This window comes from Muscardinus avellanarius (assembly GCF_963383645.1).
Source record: "Muscardinus avellanarius genome assembly, chromosome: 9".
NCBI classification, from domain to species: Eukaryota; Metazoa; Chordata; class Mammalia; order Rodentia; family Gliridae; genus Muscardinus; species Muscardinus avellanarius.
In genome coordinates, this window is record NC_137795.1 from 11,446,029 (window position 1) to 11,473,547 (window position 27,519).

Consider the following 27,519-nt stretch of genomic DNA (forward strand, 5'->3'; position numbering starts at 1 on the left):
ACTTTAAGCTGCAATCCTCCTGTCTCAGCCTCCCAAGTATGGGATTACAGGCACATGCCACAATATCTGGTTAATAAAGACATTTTTGACAAGAGAATTAGAGAAGTAAAGTAGGGGAAAGTTGGGTGAGCAGAGAGTACCAGTGAGAGTGTCGTAGCCTGGGAGAAACCTGAAATGCATCTGTGCCCAGCAGCCCCTAGACCCGGAGCCCCTGTAGGGGGAAGCATCCTCACACTGACCAAGCAATTTGGACACAGGGACCTGCTACAGGGGGAGAGGGGCGTCCATCGGTGCTACTGGACCCCTCGTTACCACAGTGATGTCCACTTTCCTGGAACACCCTTCCCCAGATCCTGAGCATGGGTGATGAGCAAAGGAGCCCGCCGTTCGGAGCCAGGCAGCCTAGACCGGGCTCTGACTCCCATCAGAACCCCTGCCCATTCTTGGGCAAAGAGGCCACATCAGCCCCGGAAGCCGAATCCTCAAAGCCATGGTTGACAAAGGGGTTGCCAGCCTTGTCGGGAGGAAAGGGGTGCTTTGGGCAGGAGCCAGCCTTGGAGGCTTCTGCCTCTTCCATTTCCTGTTGCTTCAGCACCAGAGCTGGATTGACATCAGGTCCTGCAGAGACGGGGAGAGAGGCCACAGTCAGATAGGCAGGCAAGGGACATGGACAGACGCAGGAGAAGAATTCTAGAAGAATCCCCTATACCTCCCTTGCACTTTTTTTTTTTTTTTTTGGTACTGGGATTGAGCCCAGGAAATTTCTGCCTCTGAGCTCTGAGTCTCAAACACCATTTCAGTGGGCCACTCACTGTACTGCTGTGGGATGTTGAACCAGAAACTTCATCAAGAAATATATATTGATATAAATATTTTTTCATGATGCTGGGGATGGACCCAGAGGGTCATACGTGATAAGCAGGTACCTTATTACTATGCCTGTGACCCAGGGAATTTCTACCTCTGAGAACCCCCACCCCTTTTGTGTGTCTGTGTGTGTGTGTGTGTGTGTGTGTGTGTTGTTGGTTTTTTTTTTTTCATCTGGAAAACAGCGTCTCACCAAATTGCTGAGAGCATCACTAAATTGCTGAGGCTGACTTAGAACCTGCAATCCTCCTATCTCAGCCTTCCAAGGACTGGGATTATAAGAATGCACCACCACACCCGGACACCCAGAGTTTTTAAATTAATAACAGAATAGGAGCCAGGCGTGGTGGTGCACACTTGTAATCCCAGCATTCAGGAAGCTGAGACAGGAGGACCCCTGTTCTCGGACAGCTTCAGCTACGTAGTGAGGCCCTCTGCAACTCTGTGAGACCCTGGTTCAAAATAAGGAATAGGGCTGGGGGTATCACTGAAAAGTAGAATGCCACTGGGTTCAATTCCCAGTACCGAAAAAAAAAAAAAAAACAGACTAGGACCAAAAATGTCAGAAAGCTTCACATCTAGTAAGGGCAAATATTATTTTGTAAAACATTTGTCTTAGTCTGTGTCTGTGTGTCCACACACATTATCTCTTAAGATAAAATATATTTCTAGGTTGGGGTGTGTCACAGTAGTAAGGCATTTGCTTAGCATATATGGTGCTCTGGGTTCATTCCCAGCACCATGAAAAAATATAGATAGCCGAGTGTGGTGGCACACTCTTGTAATCCCAGTACTTGGGAGGCTGAGACAGGAGGATTGTAGGTTCGAAGCCAGACTCAGCTACTTAGTGAGGCCCTCTGCAATTTACTGGGATCCTGTTTCAAAATAAAGAATAAAAAATAGGGCTGGGGCTATAGCTTGGAGGTAAAATGCCCCTGGGTTCAATCCCCAGTACCACATAAAGATAGATAGATAGATAGATAGATAGATAGATAGATGGATATTTCTTGCTGAAGATTCTGGTTAAATTCCCATGGCAAAGCCAGGCGTGATGGCACATGCTTGTAATCGCAGCACTTGGGAGACTGAGACAGGAGGATCGTGGTTTGAGGACAGCCTCAGCTACTTAGTGAGGCCATTTTCAACTCAGTGAGACCCTGCTTCAAAATAAAGAATAAAAAATAGGGCTGGGGGTGTAGCCTGGAGGAATGCCCCTGGGTTCCATCCCCAGTACCCCCCCACACACACACACACATCCCACAGCAGTACAGCGAGTGGCCCACTGAAACAACGTTTAAAACAAATCTACTAACAAGGAAAGAGGGTTGCAATTTGTTAAGTGAAAAATGGCAGCTTCCCAAACAGCGTGGCCGCCATCCTGGTCATATGCATGCTTCCCATGTGTGCCAGGGGCCCCTTGTCCCCCCAGTGGCCTGGACAGCCCGCACCACCGCCGTGCTCTCCTATGGCGATGGCCCGCGCACTCACCCAGGTAGCTGAGGATGACCGGCAGGAAGACCAGGCCGTGCAGCATGCCCATCAGCGTGATCAGGAAGTTGAGGCGGAAGAAGAAGATCTGGATGAGCTGGGCGTCGGCGAAGGCCAGGATAAGGATGGCTGGCAAGTTGGTCATGGCCACCCCGGCAAATACCTGGGGTCCACAGCCAAGTGTTAGGCGGGGCCCAGGGAGCCGGGTGGAGGGAGCGCAGGACAACCTGCCCACGTGCTGCCACACTCACCGCGCTGCCCATGAAGATCGTAGCTTCCTTGGCCCTCTCCAGCCGGGTGGGCTTGGTGCTGACGGCAAAGGAGCGGGTGATGTGGGACACGAACTCCACTGACATGCCCACCGCCTGCGGGCAGAGAGGGGCTCTGAGTGCAGAAGGAGACAAAAGGCGGCGGGGCTCTAGACTCTATACAGAACCAGGCGTGTCCACTACGGCAGGGTCTCCGGCTGTCCCTCCAGGGACCGCGCATGCTTGGGTCTGGCAGGTTACCGTGACCAGATTGATGAGGGACACAGCATTGTAGCTGATATCCCACAGGGCCATGTAGCCGATGGTGTCCACTAGGATCATGATGATGGAGACTAGGTTGAGGAGGCCCGAGCGGATGTCCCGGCCCAACAGGAAGTAGCAGACCACAAAGGTGGGCAGGAAGCAGAGGGCGAGTGTGAAGACCCCCTCCGGAAGAATAGTCAGGTACTGCTGGTAGAACACGTTGCTGATCCTGCCAGAGAGCAGGGCAGAGTCACAGCACGGGCCTCGAGGGCCCTGCGGGTGGGCAGGCGGCTCAGGGAGGCTGTGCTGACCAGCAGGGTCACTGCTGGGCCTCAGCCCGCACAGTCCCTGGAAACCTGCCCTGACCTTCCATATCCAGCAGCTGCCTCCCACCCCCCTCTGGCTCAGCCCCACCCAGGTTCTCACGTGTAGGGGAAGACCTCAAAGTTCGGGTCTGTCCCAGGCACCTTCCGCAGCTCATCTGTGATGTTGGCCGCTAGCAGCCGGGCAGCCTGAAGCGCTTCCGTGAAATCCTGCGAGTTCCTCAGGGGCTTGTGGTACGCCATGAACTGGGAGGCTGGATGGCCAGGGCACGTGGGAGAGGGAGGTCAAAGGTCAGAGTCCACTCAAGACCCCCTCAGAGCCCGCCAGGAACAGGGACACAAGCATATGATCAGGCCAGGGCTCTGCCCCCGCCCTTTGAAGCTCCTAGTACATTTTGTGCAGGGGACCTGGAGCTTTATTTGGCACAGTCCAAAAAAACTCTGTATCTGGTCTGATTGCTGTGGGAAATGCAAATCCAATCTTCACCTTGATAGGTGGAGCCCAAAGAGATCCCCCTGGTGAACCCAAACCCTTCTCTGTATGGTTTGAAAATATGTATTGAGTTGGGGTTTTTTTTTTGGGGGGGAGGGTACAGGGCTTGAACCCAGGGGCATTCTACCTCCAGGCTACACCCCCAGTTCTGTTTGATTTTTTGTTTTGAAACAGGGTCTCGTTAAATTGCTCAGGGCCTCACTAAGTTGCTGAGGCTGGCCTCAAATCTGCAATCTTCCAGCCTCAGCCTCCCCAGCACTGGAGTTTCAAGCATGCACCACCACACCTGCTAGATTTTTTTAATTAATTTAACTAGTTTTAAATTTTGCATATTCCTAGCCAGATGAGGTGACGCATACTTGTAATCCCCATGCTTGGAAGGCTGAGACAGAAGGAAATGGACTCATGGACAGCCTCAGCTACTAAGTAAGGCTCTCAGCAACTTAGTGAGACCCTGTTTCCAAATAAAATATTTTTCAAAAAAAAGGTCTGGAGTATAGCCCAAAGGAAGAAAAGCCCTGGGTTCCACCCTTAGTACGAATAAATAAATAAATAAATAAATAAATAAATAAATAAATAAATTTTACATATTCCTATAGAAAGGACTAGAAAGGCAAACAGGCCAGGCATGGTAGCACACACCTGTAATCCTAGTGTGCCAAGTGTGTGGCACAGGTAATCCCAGTATTTGGGAGGCTGAGACAGGATGATCAGGATTCACAGACAGCCTCAGCTACTGAGTGAGGCCCTCTGCAACTCAGTGAGACCCTGTTTCAAAATAAAGAATAAAAATAAGGCTGGGGGTGTAGCTTGGAGACAGAATACCCCTGGGTTCCATCCCCAGTACTGGGGGGGGGAAGCAAAAGCAAAAATAATAAAGTAAAATAAAGAAAAATAAAAAGGGCGTGGGGTGTGGCTTGGAGGTAGGATACCCCTGGGTTCCATCCCCAGTACCACAAAAATAAATTAATTAATTCAATGAAACTTTAAAAAGGCTGGGGTTGTGACGGAGGTAGAATGACCCTGGGTTTGAGTCCCAATACCAAAAAAAAGAAAGAGAGAGAGAGAGAGAGAGAGAGAGAGAGAGAGAGAGAGAGAAAGAAAGAGAGAGGAGAAGAAGAGGATGAGGAAGAGGAAGGAATGAAGAAAGAGTGGGAGAGAGGGAAAAGAAAGGGAGACAGAAAAATGGCAATCATTGAATCATTAGCACTGTGGCTTAGAGCTCTCCTGCTGGTAGGTACAGTAAGGTTTTGCTTAATTTTGAACAGGGGATATGTATAGCAGGAAAAGAAATGAGAGACCTATGTACTGTGGAAAACAAAACGAAGAGAAAGGTCTTAGACATACATGATCTTTGTGTGCGTGCGCGTGCGCGTGCGCGTGCGTGCATGTGTGTTACTGAGAATGGAATCCAGGGCCCTTCTACCTCCGGGCTACACCCCCAGCCTTATTTTATTTTTCATTTGGAAAAAGGGACTTGCTCAGTTGCTGATAGTCTCACTAAGCATTGAGGCTGAGACCTGTGATCTTCCTGTCTCAGCCTCCCAAGTACAGGGATTACAAGCGTGCACCACCACACCTGGCTCAATATACATGATCTTAAAGCAAGAGGGTGCCTGCAGAGCCTGCCACCAGGCCTCTGAATCACCTGGAGGTGGCACACATGCTTTGGTCTGGTAAGTCACAGGCAAGGCTTGGGAACCTGCATTTTTAATCATTTCCAGACAATGCTGATGCTTCTAGCCAAGGATTCTCACTTAGTAGCTGAGGCTGGCTTCGAACCTGTGCGATCCTCCTGTCTCAGCCTCCCAAGCGCTGGGATTACAAGCGTGCACGACCACGCCCGGGTAGGGTTCTCACTTTAAGAAGTGCTACTAACCTAACCTCGCGCGTGGCATGGGGTCCAAGGTGGTCGTAGACCTGCTCCAGGTCCTGGGGTGGCAGAAGAGTTTCCCATCTGCATCTGCTCCCTCCACCTGCCTCTCTGTCCCTGACTGAGACATGCCACCCTCTTCCACCCACTCTACTTCCTCGCCACCTGCATTCCCCAGGGACCAGTGCGGTGCAGGGAGGCCACCCTCCTGAAAGATGAAAACTTCGTGGAAGAATTGGCTGGGCTATGCCGTGGGTGTGCTGCAGTCAATTTGTAATTCACAAAGCAAATCGTTTCAGTACAAAATGAGCTCATCCATCAAAAGTATCCCCCTATCCTCGGGCCCATCTCTGTGGCAGCTCCCTAGCACCCCTATGCTGCGCATGCATGAACAGGGGTTACCGCTGATTCCTTGTGCAGAGAGCTGTCTGATTCTGCCGCCCGCAGTACTGAGCTGTCAGCACACTTGGTCCTTTTCTCTGTCATCCTGACCCCACCTCCCATCTTGCTGTCAGTATCTGCTGGGATTCCGAAGCTCCAAAGCATCCTAATTCTTTTAGCCAGCTGCCTGCTGCTGACACTGCTGTGACTCATGTGAGAAGATGCTCTTCCCAGGGCTGGGACAGGCGGGTCCTGAGTATGACACGGACCGGCCCAGGGCTGGGACAGGCGGGTCCTGAGTATGACATGGACCGGCCCAGGGCTGGGACAGGCGGGTCCTGAGTATGACATGGACCGCTGAAACAAGACCATACATTTCATGCTGCCCATGGACTTGAGGTGAAATCTGAAGATGCAGAGTTGAGAAGTAGGACCTTTGCTAACAGGCCAAGGCAGATAGAAGCTGCCCACAAAGGAAGGAGGAGAAAAAGTAATATAAGGTGGAAAGAGGCTGTTCACTGGGACACTTGGGGACCCCTGGAGCAGCTGATTTGCCCCCCCCCACCGCCAGCAAGGTCATGCTTACCTACCACCTGGCCGTCAGCGCTCAGATTGACGGAAGTGCTGTACGCTCCCAAGCCACTGCAGGGAGGAGGCCGGAGAAAGGCTTAGGGGATGGGACATCCTCCTGTCTGTCCAACCCACCGCACCCCAGACAGGCCCTGCCGGCTCCCTCCTGCTCTCTTGGTCCACCCCCTTTGGGGGCTTGCAGACCCACCCTCCCAGGCAGAACCCCTCCCTGAACCTACCCTTTGGGACATCTGATGTTAGGCATGTCATTCAGGAACCAGGGAAGATACTTGTGGAACTGCTCTGCTGTGGGCCGCACGGGTCCCATCGTTAAGCTCATGCAGTTCCTTAAGCAGTTCAAGGAGTCTGCAGAGAGAGAGGAGCCTGGCACCTCAGGCTGGGCAGCGCTGCTCTGACCCCCCTTCTCCTCTGCCCCTATCTAAGGCCCCCAGGTCTCAAGGCAATTTGTATATATCTTCTCTAACTGTTCCTGGGAGATGCTCTCCTCTCCGCTATAAAAACCCTGACAGCTTTGGGCGGGTACCACGGGTTCTCTCTTCATCTACAGGTACAGCAGGTTTCCATGCAGAGCGATGCCCCAGCCTCCGCTCTGCCTCTGACTCCACCACCCACTGCCTGCAGCAGACATGTCCTCCAGGGACGCAAGCGTGTGAATGCTGCTAGGTCACCCACCAGGGGCTCCTGCCCTAAGGCTGCTGTGCCCTGCCTGCCCCAATAGATACTGCAGAAAGGGTAGGGGCCAAGAAAGCCTCTCCAGTCTTCTCTCTCTCTTTCCTTGTGTGTGTCGTCCTAGAGATTGAACGTAGAAATATTCTACCTCTGAGTTATACTTCCAACCCTCGGTTTTTGTTTTGAAACAGGGTCTTGCTAGGTTGCTGAGAATCTCGCTAAGTTACCGAGGCTGACCTTGAACCTGTGCTTCTCCTGTCTCCACCTCCCAAATAATTGAGATTATACACATGCACCGTCATGGCCAACTCCTTTCCTTTTTCTTGCCTCAGTTTCCCCAAGCTGTGGTGGGCAGTGAGCCCCCTGAGACTCCAAACTCACTTTCGGTCGAGGGGCAGAACTCATCCTTATTGGGGCCACTGATATAAAGGCGGCAGCAGGAGGACGGGGTCAGCCAGTCAATGAAGTCGTCCACCCAGGAGGAGGCAGAGATGGCCACGTAAGACCTAGGGCCAGGGAGGAGGTGGGAGGCAGCGTGGTGAGTCTTCCCGGCGGCTCAACACCCATGCGAGGCCTCCCCCCGCATTTAGGAGCAGGTGGGGGAGACAGGAGCAGAACAGGTAGAAAGAGAGGTCAGGAGGGGAGAAGCAGAGGCAGGTGGGGGGCAGCCCGGGGCCAGTGGGCCGGCACTTACTGGTCAGGGAACTCGCTGGCATACTGGATCTTCTGGGTTAGGGAAAAGCTGTCGCAGCCTGAGCTGGAACAGATGGCGTTCATGCCTGCCTCGCTGGAGAAGTTGTAACCGGAAGTGGTAACAAAGTACACTGGGGGTCCCACCTCCAAGTAGCGATTCATGAAGAGGAAGTAATCCAGCAGGTATGAGTCCTGGGGGAGAAGATCAATGAGCCCAGGAAACCGTGTGTACCCCAGAAGGGCTTGCCCCAGCTTACACTCACAGAGGTGTACACAGAAAGGTACACACTCAGAGGTACATAGAGGTACACATACAGAAGTAAACAGATATTTAGTAACAGAAAAAAAAAAACCATAGAGGTTTATAGAAGTGTGCTCCAAGACCACTCACAGGTATACGCAAAGAGGGGCACACCCAGTGGTACACAATCAGAAGTATCCTCACAGGTATATATGCACAGGGCAACTACATAGGTGCATAGTTTTTGGTATACTTGAGCATACACATACTCCAAGGTTCATATACAAATCACAGAAACATGTGCAGAGATACACTCATGGAGAGAAACTAGATCAGAACAGCACATACAGCCTTCATGAACCACCATCAACAAACACAAGAACGAAGACATACATACGTGTTTAATTTTACCCCTTCCGACCATCCCCCATAGGTAAATATCTGTGTCTCCGCACTGGAGGCCACAGGCCAGGCATGTCCGGGGTCTGTTTCCTTCTATAAAGTAAAAATGCAGTGGCATCTGAAGTAGACATGGGAACCGAAAGGACCAGGAGTCTACCTCCCACCTGCACAACAGCTGCACTGTGCAATCTGTCTGGTGTAACTCTTTTAGAATTCTGGGATCTATGGAGGGCTGGAAGCTTCCTGGGTGAGGCTTGGTTGGTAAATTATTACTTTCTATTTCAGCTCTTAGCCCAGCTGCAGCTACCCATCCTCCACCACCATGTCCAAGGCAGTGGGGTGAACATGCATCCCAGAAGCAGTTTACTCATGCTTGCAGGAGCCAGATGCATTGTGCATCCAAAACAAACACGAATAAAAAGGGCTGAGGGGAGCCGGGCGTGGTGGCACACGCTTGTAATCCCAGAATTTGAGACAGGAGGATCGTGGTTCCTGGCCAGCCTCAGCTACTTAGTGAGGCTCTCTGCAACTTAGTGAGACCCTGTTCCAAAATAAAGAATAAAAAATAGGACTGGGGTTGTAGCTTGGAGGTAGAATGCCCCTGGGTTCAATCCCTAGGACTGCAAAAGAAAAAGAGAAAGAAAAAGAAAAAAAGAAAAGGGCTGAAGGTGTAGCTCAGAGGTAGCTCAGAGGTTAAATGCCCCCCGGGTTCAAACTCCAGTACAAAAAAAAGAATTGTTGATATTTCCCAAGTCCACACTCAGGATGCTGAAATGAGATCATGTGGTTGGTATGTGATTTGAATTGGTATAAAGGAAGAACAGGCCCTCTGGGATACAACTGTGATCCTGCTGGTTACTACAGTAGATTTAAAGCCACTGGAGCAGGAATTAAACTGAATGAAAAAAAAGTAAAGAAGTATCTTTTCTTTTTTTTTTCTTTTTGCAGTACTGGGAGTTGAATCCAGGAATTTTCTACCTCTAAACTATACTCCCAGCACAATTTATTTATTTGTTTGTTTGTTTGTTTGTTTGTGGCTACTGGGGATTGAACCCAGAGGCATCCTACCGCCAAGATGCACCCCCAGCCTTTTTTTCTAGTTTTTGTTTTGAAACAGTGTCTTGCTAGGTTACAGAACCTCACTAAGTTCCTGAGAGTGATCTTGAACCTGCAATCCTTCTGTCTCAGCCTCCCAAGTACTGGGTTGGAAGTAAGACCCTGCTTCAAAATAAAGAATAAAAAATAGGGCAGGGAGTATAGCTCAGAGGTCGAATGCTTCTGATACTATTCCCAGACCCACAAAAAATAAAGATATATATATATATATATATATATATATATATATATATATATATATATATAATAGTTGAAACCCCTAAATGCAGTGTGTGTGTGTGTGTGTGTGTGTGTGTGTGTGTGTTACAAGGGATTGAACCCAGGGGCATTCTACCTCTGAGCTACACCCCTAGCCCTATTTTATTATTTTATAGGGTCTCACTAGGTTGATGAGTGTCTCACTACTTGCTGAGGCTATCCTTGAACTTGTGATCCTCCTGTCTCAGCCACCCAAGTACTGGGATTACAGGTGTACACCACCACACCCAGCGAAATGCAGGGTCCTTTTGTATGTGTGTGTGTGGTACTGGGGTTCCTATAAACCCTTCTACCTCTGGGCTACACTCCCAGACCTATTTTATATTTTTATTTGGAAACAGAGTCTCTTAAACCAGCGCGGCTGGCTTTGAACCTGCGCGATCCTCCTGTCTCCGCCTCCTAAGTGTGGGGATTACAAGCGTGCGCCACCACGCCCGGCTGCAGGATTCTTACAGAAGCAGAGACTGAAGCTCGTCTTGTTGCTCTGGCAAACTAAATTTTGTGATTAGTTTATCAAATCCACAATGCCACTTACCTGTTTTCTTGATAACAACAAACCACCATTATGGAGGCTCTTGGGTTAAAAAAAAAAAAAAGCCCTCTCCCACTCCTTGCTGCTGAGTGGTTAGGACTCTAACTGTATAAATAAACGTAGTGTTGGGGAGGAATTTTTGAAATAAGTGGAGAGACAACTCATGTTCATGGATTTGAAAATGATATTGTCAAGATAGCAATACTGCCCGGTGTGGTGGCACAGGCCTGCAATCCCAGCACTTGGGAGGCTGAGACAGGAGGATCTCAGGTTCAAAGCCAGCCTCACCAATTCACTGAGGCCATTAGCAACTTATCAAGACCCTTTTTGGTGTGTGGTACTGGGGGTGGAACCCAGAGACTTTTCTTCCTCCGGGCTATACTCCCAGACCTTTTTTATATTTTATTTGGAAACAGGGTCTCACTAAGTTGCCAAGAGCCTCACTAAGTAGCTGAGGCTGGCTTCAAACCTGTGTGATCCTCCTGTCTCAGCCTGCCAAGGGCGGGGATTACAAGCGTGTGCTACCACGCCCAGCCCTATCAAGACCCTTTTTCCAATTAAAAAATAAAATAGGGCTGACGGGCGTAGTGGCACACGCTTGTGATCCCCACGCTTGGGAGGCGGAGACAGTAGGATCGCGCAAGTTCGAAGCCAGCCATGCTGGCTTAAGAGACCCTGTTTCCAAATAAAATTTTAAAAGTATAAAAATAGATCTGGGAGTGTAGCCCAGAGGTAGAAGGGTTTCCAGGAATCCCAGTACCACCAAAATAAATAAATAAATAAATAAATAAATAAATAAAAAAAATAGGGCTGAATGTGTAACTCAGAGGCGGAACACAGAACACCCCTTGGTTCAATCCATAGCAACACACACACACATACACACACACACACACACACACACACACAAATTTGGATAATGCACACTTTCTGATTTGAAATTTTAAAATTTAACACAATGCTATGGTAGTCAAAACAGTATGGTACTGACATAAGGACAGATATTTAGATCAATGGACCAGAATAGAGAATCCAGGAATAAATTCTCACTTAATCTGGTCAAATGATTTTAGGCAGGATGCCCACGCCATTAAACAGAGAAAAGACAAGCTTATTAACAAATGATTTCAAGAAAACTGGATGTTCACAAGCAGAGGAATTAAGTTTCCCAAGACCATATAGAAAATTAACTTGAAATGAAACAAAAACCTAAATGTAAAACCTAAAGCTATAAAAATCTTAGAATAAACAAAAGAACTTCATAACATTGAATTTGGCAATGATTTCTTGACATCAATGACCCAGGCAACAAGAGGAAAAATAAATAGGGCTTCATGATTATTTTTAAAAATTATGCATAAGCCGGGTGTTGTGACGCACGCTTGAAATCTGTCGTGGCCAGCCTCAGCTACTTAGTGAGGCCCTCTGCAACTTAGTGAGAGCCTGTTTCAAAATAAAGAATTAAAAATAGGGGGTGTAGCTTGGAGGGCGAATGCCCCTGGGTTCCATCCCCAGACCTGCAAAAAATAAAATAAAATAAAATAAGCCGGGCATGGTGGTGCATGCTTGTAATCCCAGCATTTGGGAGGCTGAAACCGGAGGATTACAGTTCATGGACAGCCTCAGCTACTTAGTGAGGCCCTCTGCAACTCAGTGAGATCCGGTTTCAAAATAAAGAATAAAATAGGGCAGGGGGTGTAGCTCAAGGTCAAATGCCCCTGGGTTTTACCCCCAGACCTGCAAAACTAAAAAATAAAAACAAAGTAAAATAAAAAGACTTAACAAATAGGGCTGGGGGCACGTAGCTTAGAGGTAAAATGCCCCTGGGCATCATCCCTGGTACTGAAAAAAAAAAAAAAAAAAAAAGAATAGAGTGCTTCCCTAGCAAGTAGGAGGCTTTGGGTTTGATCCACAGCACCATGGAGGGCGGAGAGAAAAAGAAAAAGAAAAACCAACAAAAAGTAACAAGCGTTAGGATTTCCCACATAGGTGGTGCTCACAGACTGACAGTCACCGCATGGGACCAGCTGTCTCTTCTGGGCAGCCCTCTAGACTTAGGCTCTCTCTTCTAAAGTGGCCTGAGGCCACCAGTCAGCTCTTGCCCTTTGCAGAAGCAAGGAGGTGGTTCCCCTTGGTCTCTCTGCAGGCGCCCCTAGGTGATGGCATGGCTGGCTAGCCCTGGCCCATGCAGGCCCCAACTGCTGGGTGCTGCAGTCACTCCCAAATCGCAGGGGACCGAGGGCTGGGAAAAGCCTGGACTCACCTTGGGCAGAGCCAGCTCCTGGTCCAGCCCCACACTGAGGTAGCTCATGAAGTAGAGACTTGCTCCAAACAGGGCCAGAAACAGCAGCAGCTGAGGAGGTTAACTTGCTGAGTGAGAACCTCCCCCAGGGAGCCCATCTTCCCCCAAACCTGAGCCCAGTTAGGGTATTATGAGAAACTCTCTGGAGTTGGGAAACACCCACTATCCACCCTCAACCCTCATCCCTGAGTGTGTGTGTCCTGCGGGCCCTCAGGCTACGCACCACAGCCGGGCGAGTGACCCTGTGCAGCAGGAAGGGAGCGTAGGTCTTACGGAAGAAGCGGAGCAAGAGCCCCTCTCTTTCTTCACGTGGAGACACTTTCTTGGTAGCACAGCAGCAGAAGATATCAGGGCGGGAGTCCTAGGGAAAGGTGTCCTCTCAGGGTGGTCCCAGAACAGACTTGGGACTGCCTTCCCCAAGCACTACTGTGGCTGCATCTTGGGGACCACCAGCGTGCTCTTTTCTTTGATTTTATTTTCTACCTTGATCACAGAACCACCAGCACAACTCCTGGAGACATCTCATTTATATTTCACCATGCAGCCTTGTATTTTACCTCCAAGCTATACAACTAGCCCTATTTTTTATTCTTTACTTTGAAACAGGGTCTCAATGAGTTACAAAGGGCCTCACTAAGTAGCTGAGGCTGTCTGCGAACACAGATCCTCCTGTCTCAGGCCTCCTAAGTACTGGGATTATAAGCATGCGCCACCATGCCCAGCTCATATTTCCAGATATTAACAAAACCAAATTATCTTTCTAGACAGGTGTGGTGGTGCACGCTTATAATCCCAGCATTTGGGAGGCTGAGACAGGAGGATCCGGGTTCACAGACAGCCTCAGCTACTTAGTGGGGACCTCTGCAACTCAGTGAGACTCTGTTTCAAAATAAAGAATAAAAAATAGGGCTGGGGGAGCCGGGCGTGGCGGTGCACGCTTATAATCCCAGCATTTGGGAGGCTGAGACAGGAGGATCCGGGTTCACAGACAGCCTCAGCTACTTAGTGGGGACCTCTGCAACTCAGTGAGACTCTGTTTCAAAATAAAGAATAAAAAATAGGGCTGGGGGAGCCGGGCGTGGCGGTGCATGCTCTTAATCCCAGCATTTGGGAGGCTGAGACCAGCGGATCGCAGTTCGCAGACAGCCTCAGCTACTTAGTGAGGCCCTCTGCAACTTAGTGAGACCCTGTTTCAAAATAAAGAATAAAAAATAGGGCAGGGGGTTTAGCTTGGAGGTCAAATGCCCCTGGGTTCCATCCCCAGACCCTAAAAAAATAAAATAAAATAGAGCTGGGGGTGCAACTCAGAGGTAGAATGCCCCTGGGTTCCATCCCCAGTACCACACAAAAAAAATTATCTTTCTGTGGGAGCCTGGGGGAGACATGGCCCCAGTAAATGCCCCACCCCATCCCCACCCCATTCTTTGGGCATCTCTGTGGCAGTGGGGCCACACTGCTCTGCTGCAGAGGGGCCCAGACAGGTGTCCCTTGGTCCTAGCCCAGTGGACTCTTACCTCCTGCCTCTTGCTGTCCAGGGAGAACAGGGCCACAAAGGTGGTCATCTGCAGCACAAAGGCGAGGATGACTGCCAGGCCAGAAGTCAGGGCGAAAGTCCGCACAGCTGGCATGGAGTTCAGGGCTCCTATGTTGGGAAAGGGACTGTCAGGAACAGGGTAGGCACCTCCTGACCACGTGGAGAGGAAAGGGGGTCTGCCAGAAGCCGTGCCCTCTGAGCACTCCTGGCCCCAGTACTCAGCCAGCGCCCAGGGTGGGGAGGGCACCCACTCACCCAAGAAGAAGCAGATGGTCTCTGAGAAGCTGCACAGCAGCATGCTGGGCGCCACGCTGCCCAGGGCTCGGCCAATGTGGGCCTCCCGCTGCTCCCCAGGGTTCCGGGGCAGCCTCTGTGGGGAACAGCCGGTAGAGAGTCCGGGGTCTGCCAGGAGCGCTGGCCCTCAAAGCCCAGCAGGGGACTGGCAAGTGCCCAGAGACTCGGCCAGGCCTAAGAACTGGCCCGAGAAGCTGCTGACCGTCTCAAGTCAGGAACCAGTCATACTAACGCTCCACACTATCCTTTCTGCTTCCAAGGTCTGGCCTAGAGAAAGGCCTTCAGGATGGCAAGAGAACGCTTCTTCCAAGCATCCCTGGAACCCTAATGTTGTTGGCCAGCAGCAAGTGACCAAATGGACTCTGATTAGTGCTGACCATGGAATGCCGCTCCACCACATGAAGACAGGAGGTAGCTAATGTGCCTACCTGAAAACCTTTCAGTAGACGTTGCATCGTGGAACAGAAAGCAAGTTCCAGATGATTCATGCAGATGAGTGCATGTGTGCAACCTGCACGGTTTCTTAGAAGTAGAACCCTGAACACTGATGCATACAGAATCCACAAGAATGCTCAGCAAATTCATGTGAGCTTCTGTCTGGCAGGGATCTTGAGATACAGGTGGGGAAGAACTCCCCTTTATTTTTAGGTACTGGGGATGGAACCGAGGGGCATTCTACCTCTAAGCTACATCTCAGCCCTATTTTTATTCTTTATTTTTGAATCAGAGTCTCCCTGAGTTGCAAAGGGCTTCACTAAGTAGTAGCTGAGGCTGTCTGCAAACCACAATCCTCCCGTCTCAGCCTCCCAAATGCTGGGAGTGTGCACCACCACACCCGGCTGAGAACTCTCTTCTTACCTGGTACTCGAGGACGAAGATGAAGATGTTGTCGGCTCCCACGGCCAGCACCAGGAAAGGCACCACTTGGAGGATGATCAGGGAAGAGGGGATCCTCAGGTAGGAGAAGAAGCCTATGGAAGCCAGGACCGCTCCCAGCACCACGGCCACCCCACCCAGGCCCAGTGTGACCTTGGACTCCACCTGCAATACAGCCAGGCTCAGCTCCCGGCCACCAGGGCACCTGTCTACATCCTCCCCACAACCCAGACTGGGTGGGAGCCCACAGGGAGCCATGGGCAGGCACCCCCAGTTCTCACAGTTGCTCATGCTTCCTTCTTCAGTGAGAAGCCCATGAGCACTCAAGCCCCTCTGCAGAGCCATCCTCCCCAGGTAGGCCCATGATACCCAAAGGTGAGGAGCACCTGCCCCATCTTCCTGAAGCAGACTTTGCAAGTTCCCCTACCCTTTCTAGTACTAAAATTAAACCCAGGAGCATTCTTCCTATGAGCTACAACCCCAGCCCTATTTTTTATTTTTATTTTAAAATAGGGTCGAGTGTCTGACCTTCAAGGCACTCCACTGAGTTTATCTCTCTAATGCAGTGCTTTATCATTCTGTCCCTTCTTTCTACCTTTGTAATAATAAAATTGCCTAAGCTTGCAAAAAAACTAAATAAAATAATTTTATCCCATTGAGATGTATGACTACAATGCACCAATAAAAATTTATTTTAGCCGGGCGTGGTGGCGCACGCTTGTAATCCCCGCGCTTGGGAGGCAGAGACAGGAGGATCGCGCAGGTTCGAAGCCAGCCGCACGCGCTGGCTTAGGAGACCCTGTTTCCAAATAAAAATGTAAAAATAGGTCTGGGAGTGTAGCCCGGAGGTAGAAGGGCTTCCAGGAACCCCAGTACCACCAAAAAAAAAAAAAAAAAAAAATGTTATAACCAGGCCGGGCGTGGTGGCGCATGCTTGTAATCCCCGCGCTTGGGAGGCGGAGACAGGAGGATTGCATAGGTTCGAAGCCAGCTTTGCTGGCTTAAGAGACCCTGTTTCCAAATAAAAAAGTATAAAAATAGGTCTGGGAGTGTAGCCCGGAGATAGAAGGGTTTCCAGGAACCCCAGTACCACCAAAAAATATGTTATAACCAAAAAAGAACACCCCCCCAAAATAAATAAATAAATAAATAAAATTTAAAAACCGGTCTTGTGCCAGGCATGGTGGCGCACGCTTGTAATCCCCGTGCTTGGGAGGCGGAGACAGGAGGATCGCACTGGTTCGGAGCCAGCCTTGCTGGCTTAAGAGACCCTGTTTCCAAATAAAAAATATATAAAATAGGTCTGGGAGTGTAGCCCGGAGGTAGAAGGGCTTTCAGGAACCCCAGTACCACAAAAAAAAAAAAAGGTCTTGCTAGTTTGATGAGTCTCATAGCTTGCTGAGGTGTCTTCAAACCGGCAATCTTCCTGTCTCAGCCTCCCAATTATTTGGTTTACAAACATGCGCCACCATGCCTGGTTCTGGAGCAAATTTCAAATGTTTGCTTTGCATTTGAAAAAGTGGAGATGAGTCAAGGTACAGAAAGAAATCTCTTGATATTTCAACCCAGAATACTTCCAAGAAATATTGCCTGTTAGGGGAGCCTCGCTGGGGACATCCAGCTTGCTGGTTTGAGGCCCCCTGAGGTGCCCTGGCTAGGAAGGTTTTAGAAGGCCTGCTGGAGAGGATTCAGGCTCGGGGCCCCCATGCTGTGTCCCTGCTGTTTCTTACCACCACTCGCTTGCAGCTGGAGTAGCTACCCAGGGCCAGAGAGATGTACATGAAGATAACGATGTAGCTGATGCCGAAGACGGGCAGGTCCTTCATGGTGGTGCGGCTGATCTCATCCTCCAGAGAGCGCTGTGAACATACCGCCCACCCCACCGGCTACGTATTAGGTCCTGGTGTTGGGTGACCTGCTATGATCCTGAGTGAGGCTCCAGGAGTGGCCATCGTGAGCGCCTGGTCTGAGCGGGTGTTCACTGCCCAGGGCCACCCAGGAGGGGACAGTGGAACCCAAAATCACTGGGCCAAAGTCGCAGAGCCAAGACCCTGGAGCCCCTACCTCAGCCATATATGCCACCTGGAACGTGCCGGCCATCCGACGCTGGAAGGCTTGCATCTCGTCCAAGAAAGCCTCCTCCCAGAGCTTGGCCTGGGCCAGGCGGGGGTCACCAGCAGGGTAGTTGTTGAGGGAGAAGGTCATGACCAAGGCCTCAGCCTCAGAGAAGTCCTTCCCTGGGATAAGAAATGTTCAGCCCCCATGCAGTCGCACCCACCCCTCCTCTTAGGGCCGCACCCTGCCTCCCTCTGCCTCCAGATGCAGCCTGGTCTTCCCTCCAGCCAGCTGCACCCCTGTGTCTCTTCTCTTCTCTTCTCTTCTCTACACTCCAGCTCCTCGGCCCTCTTCATGAAATCATGACTTTTATCTCCGCACTTCCACCCCACTTCCCCCTGCCAGTCAAAGGCAGAACCTTTGGGCCCAGACCCCTCCCCACTGTAAAATACAAGGTGGCAGAGAGAGGAGACAGGACTGTCACCCGCAGCCCCCATGAGCCAGGCCACCACCGGGCTTTGTGAACACCCCTCTCCACCTCCTCCTGCTGCCTGTTATTCCCGCCCCAATATTGCCCCTTCCTTGGCCTCCCAAGGCTCGCCCAGCTTACCTTGGTACCCCCCCACAGCAAGGAATGGGAAGACAGGGGCCCCGTAGTCGGCCATGCAGCTCAGGCCCAGGGATGTGCCATCTTGGTAAGTGAGGGGGGCGCTGGAGGGAGACCACAAAGGGAGGGGGTCTTTCCCGGACCTTCCTGGTGGCTTCAGCTCCGCCCTGCCCCATACCACCCTGGAGGAGGCACTGGCTGCAGATAGCCTGGCCCTAGGAGCCCTTAATGACTCTCTTTAACAAGTTCACACGTGAGCCCCAATTTGCAGAGTGGGGAAGCTGCCCTGAGTGTCTGGACTGTCGTTATCTGATTCCAGATGAGCTTATCCCCCAGGACCACATCGCCCCCTGCACTCAATTTGGTGCTATTCCTTGGCCTCCTCCTCCCACCTGGGGCCCGAAACCCTGTGGAGTGATCTGAGAGTGTGGACCCAGGAGCCCAGGAGCCATGTGTCCACAGCCCACCCGTCCGTGCCTGTGGATAGGCCTGTCCCCTTCAAATGAGCCCTCCTGCAGAGCACATGGCTGGGAGACACGGCAGGACACCGGGGCAAAGCTCTCCACCTGCCGTGCTCTGAGCCAGTGAACATGATGGTCACCAGCGCCTCCTGGAAGGCTGGTTGCTGTGTGACCTTGAACAGTGCACTCAACCTCCATTTCCCTTCTATGAGATGGGCATGATCAATCACCCAAGAGCCATGATGTAAAAGTCAAAAATGAAGGCACAGGAACAGCACACTGGACTGCGGCCTCCCCAGGGAAGCCTGCGGGTCCTCTCTGAGATGCTGAGATGCCGCTTCTGAGGGACAGACCCTGGCTCATGGCAGACTCTGGGAAGCAGCCACACCTGGGATCAGCCAAGGCCAAAGAGCCAATAGCAGGTGGGAGAGAGCAGAGGACATTGGCGCTCTCATCTCATCCAGAGATCTCAAATTACGTGCAGCCTGGGTCCCTGAGGCTGAGATAGGAGGATCACCGGCTCAAAGATAGCCTTAGCAAGTAGTGCTAAGACTCTCATCGACCTAGCAAGACCCTATTTCAAAAAATAAAGAGCTGGGAGTGGTGGCGCATGCTCATAATCCCAGTACTTAGGAGGCCGAGACAGAAGGATAGCAAGTTTGAGGCCAGCCTCAGCTACTTAGGGAGGACCTCTGCAATTTAGTAAAACTTTATTTCAAAATAAAGAATAAAAATAGGGCTGGGGGTATAGCTCGGAGGCAGAATGCCCCTGAGTTCAATCCCCAGTACTGCAAAAAGAAAAAGAAAGAAAGAAAGAAAGAAAGAAAGAAAGAAAGAAAGAAAGGAAGGAAGAGAGGGACTTCCGGGAAGATGGCGACCGAGAAAAGCGGGGCTTAAGAGCCCTGCTAACAACCAATTTCCATTACCACAAAACCAGCGCCTTTCATAGCCAGAAAACACCATCACCAGAAAAACAAAAAATCCACCAGGCTCCAGAGAGAAAGCGGACTGAGAACAGAGCTCAGGGCCACAGAGGAGACACACGCGCCCGAGGACGCGGCAGCAGCGCCATACTGCCGGCGGCAGCGGCGAACTCATCGGACGCCTACAGCAAGCAGAGGTGAGCCGCTGAGGAACAGCCAGGCGGGATCTTTCGGCGCAGAGAGGATTTAAAGCTCCCAGTGGCTGAGCTCAGCACACGCTGCAGGGATTCAGAGTGGAAATCAAAACCAGAGAAGAAAAAATACACCAGCCTCATGGCCGAGGGCGTAGCCGTGGCGCCATATTGCCACCGGCGGCGGCAGCAGCAGTGAATTCGCTGAATCCAGCACAGCTACATCTGCGTACTCAAGAACAGTGAGTCAAATTGTGGGCCACAGAGGAGAAATCCCAGTACTGTACCTCACTGAGGTACTCACTGTACCCAGTGAGGGAGTGGTGGTGGCAGAGATACCACACCATAGGAGAACGTGCAACCTGGCACCCCCCATAGTTTAAAGCAGCCTCTATTGACTCCCTGGGTCAGAGACTCTGTGATAAAACCCAGTAAAGGAGTAGTGGGGTCTGAGATACTACTGACTCGAGATCCAGAACACCTTAAGTGAAGTCATAGTGACCCAAGGGAAGAACCCAGAGAAGGCACAAACATCCGAAAACATGGGAAAGAGGAATAATACTGGAGCAATGAATGCCGCCCACAACCCCACAACATCAGAACCTGATAAAACAGAAAATCAAAGATTTCTAGAAGATCAAATCAGGAAAATAACTGTAGAAATAATAGAGGTGCTTCGAAAAGAACTCAGAGAGAGCCAAAAAGAGATAAAGGATGCAATTAATGAAGTAAAGGCCTCAATTCAAAGCACAAACAACCGATTAGAACACATGGAGAACAGAATCTCGCTCTTAGAAGATGAGCAATCCAAAAATGAACGCATAGTTTCTAATCTCGGAAAAAATATCCGACAGCAGGAATCTGACATTGAAGAAATATGGGCCCATCTTAAGAGAGCTAACCTAAGAATAATTGGAATAGAGGAGGGAAAAGAAAGTGAAACCAAAGGGATCAACAATCTCTTCAAGGAAGTAATAGCAGAAAATTTTCCAAACGTAGAGCAAGAGGTTGATGCACAGGTCCAGGAAACTTATAGAACTCCCTTTAGACAGGATCGGAGAAGAGGATCCCCACGCCACATAATTGTCAAAATGACCAATGTGGAAGCCAAGCAGAGAATCTTAAAGGCAACAAAAACAAAGGGCCAAGTGACATTCAGAGGCAAACCGATTAGAATCACTCCAGACTTCCCAAACCAAGTCATGAGAGCCAGAAGGGCTTGGAGTAACATATTCCAAACTCTGAAAGAAAACAACTTCCAGCCAAAAATTTCCTATCCAGCAAAACTTTCTATCAAATTAGATGGAGAAATAAGAAGCTTCCATGACAAACAGAAATTGAAGGAATTTATGTCTTCAAAACCAGCGCTAGAGAAAATACTCAAAGAGATTAGCTACAAAGAAGAAATAGGTAACACTCACCAGAACCAGAGAAACAAGAGTTTCCATCCAACAGACAACTAAGATTGGTTATCTGTGGAGATTCATTATGTTAGTCTTTTACCTATCTCTAAATTGTATTGTTTGCCTTTATTGTTATTAATTTTTAGGATTTCTAGTTGGGATATTAATATACCTTCAGATATAGCATTTGGAAATATTTTATCCAATTCTATTAGTAACTTTTAACTCTGTTTACATTGTCTTTGGATATACAATATTTTTTTTTTATTTTCTAGGGAGTTTGTATATTCTTCTGTTGCCTGTGCCATTGAAATCATATCCAAGAAATCACTGCCAATTTCAATGTTGTGAGATTTTATGACCCAGATTTTCTTCTAAAAGTTTATAGTCTTAAGATTTATATTTAGGTCTTTTATCTATTTTGAGTTAATACTTGTATGTGGGATTAGGTAAGGGTCCAATTTTATTCTTTTCCATGTAATTATTATTTTTCAACAATATTTAGTTAAAAGATTATTATTTCCACCACCAAATGTTCGTGGAAACCTTGTCAAAAATAACTTGACAATATAGGGAAGAATTTAGCTCTAGGCTTGTATTTAACTCCAATGGTTTATATATCTGCCTTTAGAACAGTACTACACTGTTTCAATTATTGTAGCTTTATATGGTTTGAAATCAGAAAATATATATCTGCTAGCTTTGTTCTTTTTCAAGATCGTTTTGGGTATCTAGAATTCATATTCCATATTAGGATAGATTTTTTTTCTGAAAAATAAATATATAAATATATGATAGTTTCAACAAAAAAACAGAAAAAAATATGCTCTGGTAAGAAAGAAAGCAAAAAGAAATATTGAAATGTTATCTTTAAATCATCAAAAGCTTGGCATCAGACAAATGAAACTGTTATGTGAGATTATCATTTTTAATTTTGGATAAATTGCTATAATACTAGATGTCAACCACTAAGCCAAGCATGGGAAGGAGGGATGGGGAGGGAATGGGGTGGGGATCGGGTGGGGGCTGACTGGGCGATGTGTGCACGTATGTCTACCAAAGTTTGTATCCCACTATGATGTATGAATACAGTGCACCAATAAAATAAAATTTAAAAAAAAATAAAAATTAAAAAAAAAAAAGAAAGAAAGGAAGAAAGAAAGAAAGGAAGGTAGGTGGGTGTGTTGGCACATACCTATAATCCCAGTACTTGGGAGCTTGGGAGGCTGAGACAAGAGGATTGAAGGTTCAAGGACAGCCTCAGCAAGTAGTGAGATTCTCATCAACCTAGCTAGACCCTGTTTCCAAGTAAGAAATAAAATTGGACTGGGGGTATAGCTTGAAGGTAGAGTGCCTTCTGGTTCAATCCCCAGTACCACAAGAAAATAGGGCTGGGGATGTTGTTTGGAGGCAGAATTCTCTTGGGTTCAACCCCCAGTACCACAAAAACTAAAATAAAAAGAGAAAGAAAAGCTGAGACAGGAAGATTGCAGTTTGCAGACAGTCTCAGCTACTACTTAGTGAGGCCCTTTGCAATTTATGAGATTCTGTTTCAAAATAATGAATATAAAATAGGGCTAGGAGTGTAGCTCAGAGGTAGAATGCCCCTGGGTTCCATTCCCAGCGCCATAAATAAATAAATAAATAAATAAATAAATAAGAAATTAAGAAAACCAGCTGCTGCTGGGCATGGTAGTGGACGCTTGTAATCCCAGCATTCAGGAGGCTGAGACAGGAGGATTGTGGTTTTTGGACAGCCTCACTACTTAGTGAGGCCCTTCACAACTCAGTGAGACCCTGTTTCAAAAATAAAAAGACTAAGCCTGGCGTGGTGGTGCACGCTTGTAATCCCTGTGCTTGGGAGGCTGAGACAGGAGGATCGCACAGGTTCAGAGCTAGCCTCAGCAACTTAATGAGACCCTGTTTCCAAATAAAATATAAAATAGGTCTGGGAGTATAGCCCAGAGGTAGAAAGCCTCTGGGTTCCACTCCCAGTACCATAAATAAATAAATAAATAAATAAATAAATAAATAAATAAGACTAAAAAATAGGGCTGGGGGCTGGGCGTGGTAGTGGACGCTGTGATGCACGCTTGTAATCCCAGCATTCAGGAGGCAGAAACCAGAGGATCGCAGTTTGTGGACAGCCTCAACTACTTAGGAAGGCCCTTCACAACTCAGTGAGACCCTGTTTCAGAAATAAAAAGACGGGCGTGGTGGCGCACGCTTGTAATCCCCGCTCTTGGGAGGAAGAGACAAGAGGATCACACAGGTTCAAAGCCAGCCTCACTGGCTTAGAAGACCCTGTTTCATATATATATATATATATATATATATATATATATATATATATATACATATAAAATAGTAATAGGTCTGGGAGTGTAGCCCGGAGGTAGAAGGGTTTCCAGGAACCCCAGTACCACCAATAAATAAATATATAAATATAAAAATAAATAAATAAAAAGACTAAAACATAGGGCTGGAGGTGTAGCTTGGAGGCAGAATGTCCCTGGGTTTCATCCCCAGGACCACAAAAAAATTAAAAATTTTAAAAATTAAAAGGAAGAAGGAGAAGGAGGAGAAGGAGAAGAAGAAAAAGAAGAAGACGGTGACCAGCTACTGCCAGGCGGGTCAGCACTCACTTGTTCCTGGGTGTAGGGAGTAGGGAAACCCACTTTAAGAACCTCAGCTGCACCCCACCTCCCAGAGCCTCCCCTGCTGCTGGCCCTCCTGCCCTTCCCCAGGACCAGGGGCCTCATTGGCATCCTGTTTTTTTTTTTAATTTTTATTTCTTTCTTTATTTTTTTGGTGGTACTGGGGTTCCTGGAAGCCCTTCTACCTCCGGGCTACACTCCCAGACCTATTTTTACATTTTTATTTGGAAACAGGGTCTCCTAAGCCAGCGCGCGCGGCTGGCTTCGAACCTGTGCGATCCTCCTGTCTCTGCCTCCCAAGCGCGGGGATTACAAGCGTGCGCCACCACGCCCGGCTTGGCATCCTGTTTATACCACCCAGAACAGACAGACAGACAGCCAGGGACCAAACTCCAAACAATGTAAGAGCGTGGCTGAGATGGCCATCGGGACACCTGGGCTAGTGCTGGTGCTTGAAATGAACCGCAGTCCTGGCCCGGCCCAAGGGCACCTTTATATACTCACACTAAGTCACTTCTGGGCTAAAGAGCCAGAAAAAGGAAGGAAGGAAGGAAGGAAGGAAGGAAGGAAGGAGGGAGGGAGGGAGGGAGGGAGGGAAGGAAGGAAGGAAGGAAGGAAGGAAGGAAGGGCGGGCAAGCAGACACAAACAAGAGCTGGCCAGTCAGATTCCCTGTGAGACTTAAACCGAGCCCACGCCAGGAGCGCCACAGACCCCTCGTGGAATCGGGGCTGGAGGGGCTGAGACGGCCACATGCAAATCTGCTCTGGGGAGCAGGAGCCCCAATCAAGGACAGGGGGGCTGGAAATGGGGCGCAGAGAATTGAGCACGCGAGGCTGTGCTATGGGCCAGGTTCCCAGCAGCCCCAGCTGCTTCCCCTCGGGCCCAGGAGGACTCACTTGGCGCAGTAAAGGAAGTGGTCCCTCCAGTCAACCTGAGAGGTCTGGCCCATCAGCGTCTGGTTGGCCGTGAGCAGCAGGGTCGTGCTGTTGCTCTGGAAGTACTGCAGCAGGCTGTTGATGCAGCAGTCGGAGAGGCTGGTGTTGTGCGGGTTGAGGGGGGCGTAGCAGATGTCCCGCAGAGAGATGCTGCGCTGCTCCTCGGGCGACCACACTTGCAGGTGCCGCAGTCTCTCTTGCAGGTCCAGCAGCTCCAGCAGCAGGTCCAGGGACAGGATTCCGCTGAAGTTCTTGGGCCCCAGAAGCAGGGAGTCGTACCTGTAGCTGGACCGGTTGGGAGCCGTCAGGAAAACCTGGTTGGTTCTAAAGAAAGGTCCAAAATACTGGTCGTGGAAAGTCTTCTCTTTCCGGGCTTGGCTATTGGGAGCCGACCACAGATCTACGGGGTCTGTGATAAGTTCTAAGTACATCAAGCCCACTGACAAGGCCACTACTGCCATGGTGGACAGTGCCAGGACAGTCAGTGGCCACGAGGCCACCATCGTGCCCCATCTCTGGAAGAAGTGTCCAAGGACAGTGTGAGAAGAGAAGCCTCGCTTGTGCGAGGGGCCGGGGGCTGCCTGGAGGCCCGTCTTCTTGTCCTTCTCTCTGTTAGAAACCACTCGGAGGCGCACAAGGATGGCAAAGAGCAGCACAAAGATGGAGCAGAAAATGATGATGAGGACCAGCCATCCCGGCAGCCGACCCATGTAGAAGAAGGGGAACCGGGCAGGGGGTTGCGTGATGGTGGGACAGGACGCAGCACAGTCCTGGCAGGAGCAGGCCGCCTGGCCGTCACCCTGGGACTCGTTGCAGCGGGCGATCATCACATTTAGTGGCTGTATGCCGTTCCCCGGGTCCTGGCCAGAGTCCAAGAGGTGGAAGGTGATGTCCAGCGGAGCCAGGCCATTCCCCGTGTCGCCCTGGAAGTTGAGCCAGCGCTGGGCGTTGCAAAGGTCTGAGCCGTATACGCCACACATGCTGCCCACAGCCAGGGAGGCGGCCGCGGGGATGCGCACACGGCTGCAGGAGTCGTATGTCTCCTCCGCAAAGCTGCGCTGGTAGTAGGCCTCATAGGCCACCACGGCGGGGGGCTGGCCGGCCTCCCGCTGCACCACGCGGGTGACGTTGATGAAGAGGCTCTGGTCGGGGCTGCAGGTGTTGTGACAGTGCAGGTTCACGAAGTTGTCGGAGCAGGCCGGGCAGCGGGTCAGCAGTGCCTTGGTGAGGGACATGCTGCTTTCCAGCGCCACCAGCTGCTTGACGGAGCAGCAGGCGTAGGTGGTGTTGGGGCCATTGTAGAGGCGGGGGCAGATGCGCTGCAGCAGGGCCAGGTGGTTGCCGGTCACAAGGCGGGCTGGTGTGTTGGACAGGCAGGAGATGTTGGACAGTGTCAGGAGGCCTCCGGACAGCTCTGGGTTCCTCCCGCACTCCTCGTAGGAGGTGCAGTAGCCGGACGCGTGGATGGGTGTGTACGGCTCCCCCTGGGCCTGCGGGACCAAGCAGCATCAGGTATGGGCCCTGCGGCCAGGCTGCAAAGCCAGGCACTGCCCAGATGGTGGGCTTCCAGGGCAGGGTGGGGGAGGGAAAACTCAGACAGAGCAGGGGTTGGGCACACTTCCTGGAGGCCTGCTAGGGCTAGGGTTTGTTTGTTTGTTTATTTATTTTTGGTCCTGGAGATGGAACCCAGGGGCTTTCTACCTCCAAGATACATCCCCAGCCCTAGTTTTTTTTTTTTTATTCTTTTGTTTTTTGTTTTTTTGAGGTACTGGGGATGTAACCCAGGAGCATTCTACCTCCAAGCTATACCCCAGCCCTTTCTTTCATTCTTTATTTTATTTTATTTTATTTTTGCGGGTCTGGGGATGGAACCCAGGAGCATTTGACCTCCAAGCTACACCCCTGCCCTATTTTTTATTCTTTATTTTGAAACTGGGTCTCACTGAGTTGCAAAGGGCCTCACTAAGTAGTAGCTGAGGCTGTCCACGAACCATTATCCTCCTGTCTCAGCCTCCTGCGTCCCAAATGCTAGGTTTACAAGCATGCGCCACCATGCTTGGATATATTTTTTTTAATATTCTTTATTTTGAAACAGGGTCTCACTGAGTTGCAGAGGGCCTCACTAAGTAGCTGAGGCTGTCCGTGAACCACGATCCTCCTGTCTCAGCCTCCCAAATGCTGGGACTGCAAGTGTGCGCCACCATGCCTGCTCTAGGGCTAGGGTTCTGATGGAGGTTCGTCCAGACCTTTCTTCCTGAGCCTGATGGGGTCACTCGGAGGAGGTACCCCTGCAGACTGTGATTTAGGGAAGTTCTGCTGCAGAAGGGAGGAGCTGGCGGGGATGGAGGTGACTCCAGGTGATGCCCTGACCCCCATGCTGCCCACCACACCAGTGGCCAGGCCTCTGGTGGAAGGTTTGTGCAGAAGCCCCTTCCTATCCCATGGACCTGGTCCGGCTGGCTCTCCAGACCTTGTGTCCTCTCAACCCATGACCTAGAGACCCCCTACTGGAACCCCTCCATGGGGGCCTCTCTCACTGGCTGGCCCAGGCACTGAACTCACCGAGGAGAGCAGGAGGGCGCAGAGCAGCCAGCCGGGCCGGCCGGCCGCCATCCCAGGCAAGGGACAGGTCAGTGGGGAGCAGGCGCGGGCCTCAGCAGCAGCTAGGCACAACTGAAGGCCAGTCTCTGGGAATTCACGTTAAGGCAGCCTCCTCCCCCAGCAACACCCTGCCCGGGTAGTGGGGACCAATGGGGCCGAGTCCTGCTGGTTGGTTAATGATCTACCCGATCTCACCCCTCCCGCTGATTGGCCTGTCCTGTGGCCCCCTCTTAGATGAGC

At 50.2% G+C, this 27,519-nt stretch overlaps 1 protein-coding gene across 1 annotated transcript; it reads right to left on the reverse strand.

Annotated features, from left to right (window-relative positions):
* Positions 1–424: 424 nt before the first annotated feature.
* On the reverse strand, positions 425–27,291 carry NPC1L1 (NPC1 like intracellular cholesterol transporter 1; the record flags this gene model as incomplete). The annotated part of the gene is made up of 19 exons (XM_080701156.1): positions 425–618; positions 2,356–2,518; positions 2,607–2,720; positions 2,865–3,096; positions 3,294–3,444; positions 6,524–6,579; positions 6,747–6,873; positions 7,579–7,703; positions 7,892–8,082; positions 12,703–12,792; positions 12,965–13,102; positions 14,256–14,383; positions 14,531–14,645; positions 15,428–15,610; positions 17,176–17,304; positions 17,510–17,682; positions 18,111–18,211; positions 24,640–26,168; positions 27,241–27,291. The coding sequence occupies 19 exons, from the start codon at positions 27,289–27,291 to the stop codon at positions 425–427; spliced, it is 3,990 nt and encodes a 1,329-aa protein (XP_080557282.1).
* Between the last annotated feature and the right edge of the window lie 228 nt (positions 27,292–27,519).